We start from the raw sequence: 3,465 nt of genomic DNA on the forward strand, positions 1-3,465 counted from the left end.
ACAAAAACCAAATCTATCATGATTGTAAACTTGAAAAACACCATTAAAAACTTGCTCTCACCAAGTGAAACTAGAATTATTCAGACCATATGACAATCTTATAAGTATATATATATATATATATATATATATATATATATATATATATATATATATATATATATATATATATATATATATATATATATATATATATATATATATATATATATATATATATATATATATATATATATATATATATATATATATGCTTGTGAATCTTTAAACAATTAAGACGTCTAGTAATCAATCTCCATAGAACAATGACCTTGTGTCTTAAATATCAAGTTTACAAGTTAGGAATTAAATTTAATCAAAGAAACTTTCAACTTTTCTTATAGCTAGTTCAACTTTCAACCAATTAACAGAAGATAAAATGACAATTTTACACTGCTTGCAAAAAGACAAGGAACATATCTCTATAGAATTGCCAAATTACAACTTCTATCAATCTACAGATGAGTGATTTGACTAAAGCAATTACAAATATTAGAAACAAAATGACACTACAAAAAAACATGTTGCATTGTCTCAGTTTGTTTTGTGACATAGGTCACATTGAGAAATCATGTAAAGATCTATGTTAGTCACATTTTCATCAGTAGCAACTTTGTTGTGAACAGTCCTCCAAAATAGACTAGACTATGAAAAAGAGGGATATAATTGTGTCAATTATATTATATGAAACATTATATCATAGTTTTTCATGGTATCCTTATGCCAAACCTAATACTAAGTTACAAGCATTAACATGAGACAAAGAATCATGAACAAGATCATTCATTGATAATACCACTAAATAATAACAATGTTACATCTCAAATTCAGTTAACAAAATTACAATATAATCAATCTGTCAACAATCAAATCATTTGGTTAGCTTCCATCTCTAACTATGTTGCATGAATAAAACTCAAGTACAAATCAAATTTAAACTAAACCAAACAGAACATAAAAAGGTTTCATAACCAAAACAATGATTCCGGGCTAGGCCGTATTGCGGTCACACGGAAGCTTCTATCCTCGGCTCGAACGAAAAAGCAGACATAAACTCCATGACTTCTCCATTTATGCAACATTTTGGTAATTCAACCCAATTGTTGGTCACCAAATCACACGTAACATAAGTGCATAGCTCAGGAGAGTTCAAGCATATGAAAATCCGAGGACCGGCACCAACACAGTTGATATCCGGCTTCTTTCCGTACCATTCGTGAGACATTGAGGCAGGCATTGCTGCAATCTGTTGCCAGCAACGGTTAGTCTCGTCAAATTTCCAAACACGAAGACTTGTGCTTTCCAAGAATTCTGATAACAAAACAACTAGCATCTCACCGTTACACTCTACAATGTCGATAGAGTACTCGCAGAAAACCGGTAACAACCTAGGGTACTCAATGAATGATTTGCAAGTCAAATTGCAGGCTACAACGGTTCCGGAGGTGCTCAGAAAATAGACTATCTCCTGACCGTCTTTGTTAGTAATGACTGATGAATATTGCTTGGTTGGACTTCTCTGCATGCTACTTGCCACCACGTTTCCGGCCTTGCTCAGGAAGTACACTACATTGTCGTCAGTCGAATCACAATCCGACGAACTGTCATCGACCTTCCTCCCAAGAACATTCTCGTCTTCCCAACAGGCCGAGCTAGAGTTATAGACTTTAAACGAAAGATTCGGTAATTCACCAAAGACCAACACAATCTTGTAGGACATTTGGTCATTGAAAGCAGCACTCATAACAACAGCATTGAGAGATTGGTTTTCTGAGCAGAAATTCAACGGAGGGAGTTCGCAACAAGATCCGGTCACGGGATTGGACACAATGAAGTTCCCCAACGAATTACGGTAGCAAACTAGACCATTAGAGGCTGCAACCGGCATGCAACTTTTGTTGGAATCTTCGAGCAGAAGATTTGGATGATTGAGTTTTTTCCAACTGTTTTCAGCCGAGTCAAAGATAACAGATTGGTTGAGACTCGGAGCAACCATGAAAAACCAAGGATCTCTCGAAGGAACATGTGAGCAAGCAAGCTTGAAACTCACAGAACCAGCAGCTGATTTCCATCTTTTGCAGACAGAAGTAAGGCGAAAGAAAGACGAAGTCGGTAGCCACGAAAGTACCCTTTCGAAGAGATCTTCATTCAAATCATCAAGCGAAAAGCTGTTGAAGCCTAAATTGTCTCCATTTTCTGGAGACTTTCTCTTCAAACTATGTGCCATTGACAACAAATTTGAAGCAAACAACTGCAGAAAGAAACAAAACAACCATGAGCTAATAGCTAAGCAAGATGTAACCAATAAAAATCCAATTTTTTTTCCATTTTTCGGAATCAATACCAACATAAAAACCAATTGATGAGAATAATAATCACTTTTAAATGAACATATAAACATATCAAGAAAAAGGGTAACCATAAAAAAGGTCAAAACTTTCCCTTTCATTCTCCAATCCCTTTTAATCTTGAAACAAAAAATTGCAAAGCTTCATTCACTATACTAACAAATTAAAAATCAAAACTTTACATAACAGTAAAAAGAACCCTTCAATCTCAAGAAGCTATTCTTCAACACCAAACATTAACCTTGAAACTTCAAATGCAGACATCATAAAAAATTTCACCCCTTTTACTAGAAACCCTCAAAATAACCTCATAATTCCAAATAACACTAAAAAACTAACTCACAGAAACACATATTCAAGAAGAACAAGATGAATCAAAGTAAGAAGAGAAAGTTACCTGAAAGAAAGATAGAAGTGAAGGTGGTTCTGATGCAAGATGAGATGAAAATGGGGTTTTATGTGAAGGATGAAAATCTGAAAAAGTGAAAAAGAGAAAGTGAGGTTCTCAACTCAAGAGAGAGGAAGCTTCGTTAGGATATGAGTTTTATAATAACAATGGATAGTTGACACTTTGACAGTAGTATAATATAGTGTAGTGTTGTGTGTGTACTCTCACAAAGTCACAAAGACATATTCTCATTCACAAGACACACGCACACAAACCAAACACACGTGTGAGTGAGTTTGCTTTAACATTGTTTGTTTTGTTTTGTTACATTAGATTCGGTTGCATTGCAAATCTATGTCAACGGATTTTCACATAAGTAGTTGACTATGGTAAGAGGAGCTTTGGATTCGGTTGAAACAAAACAAAAACAAAAAACATTAGTTTAATAATAATATAGTGTTGCATAAAAGAAAGAGAAAGTGGAATCACTATGTAGAAATTGTCAAAGTGTGGTTTTGTTGCAGCTGACCCTTGTGAAACAAAAGCACTTTTGGGTCCTCGTTATCGAATCTTTGTCTGTTTTTATTGCAAAGTCAATGGTGAAACCCCATTCACAAGACAACTATGGGATTCTTTTATCACAATAATAAAACTAGATTTGTGGAGGAAAATATGGAAAAGTAAAGTATG

At 34.2% G+C, this 3,465-nt stretch overlaps 1 protein-coding gene across 1 annotated transcript; it reads right to left on the reverse strand.

The window, feature by feature from the left end:
• Positions 1–667: 667 nt before the first annotated feature.
• LOC131630894 (F-box only protein 13-like) lies at positions 668–2,973 on the reverse strand. Its single transcript, XM_058901636.1, has 2 exons — positions 2,785–2,973; positions 668–2,290 (listed from the first exon to the last, which is right to left on the reverse strand). Exon 2 carries the CDS (start codon positions 2,264–2,266, stop codon positions 1,046–1,048), a length of 1,221 nt encoding a protein of 406 aa, XP_058757619.1. The 5' UTR covers positions 2,267–2,290; positions 2,785–2,973; the 3' UTR covers positions 668–1,045.
• Positions 2,974–3,465: the final 492 nt, after the last annotated feature.

This window comes from Vicia villosa, unplaced genomic scaffold (genome assembly GCF_029867415.1).
Source record: "Vicia villosa cultivar HV-30 ecotype Madison, WI unplaced genomic scaffold, Vvil1.0 ctg.000747F_1_1, whole genome shotgun sequence".
NCBI classification, from domain to species: Eukaryota; Viridiplantae; Streptophyta; class Magnoliopsida; order Fabales; family Fabaceae; genus Vicia; species Vicia villosa.

Coding starts and splice junctions, on each gene's coding strand:
- LOC131630894 (XM_058901636.1), bottom strand. CDS start 2,266: ATGGCACATAGTTTGAAGAGAAAGTCTCCAGAAAATGGAGACAATTTA.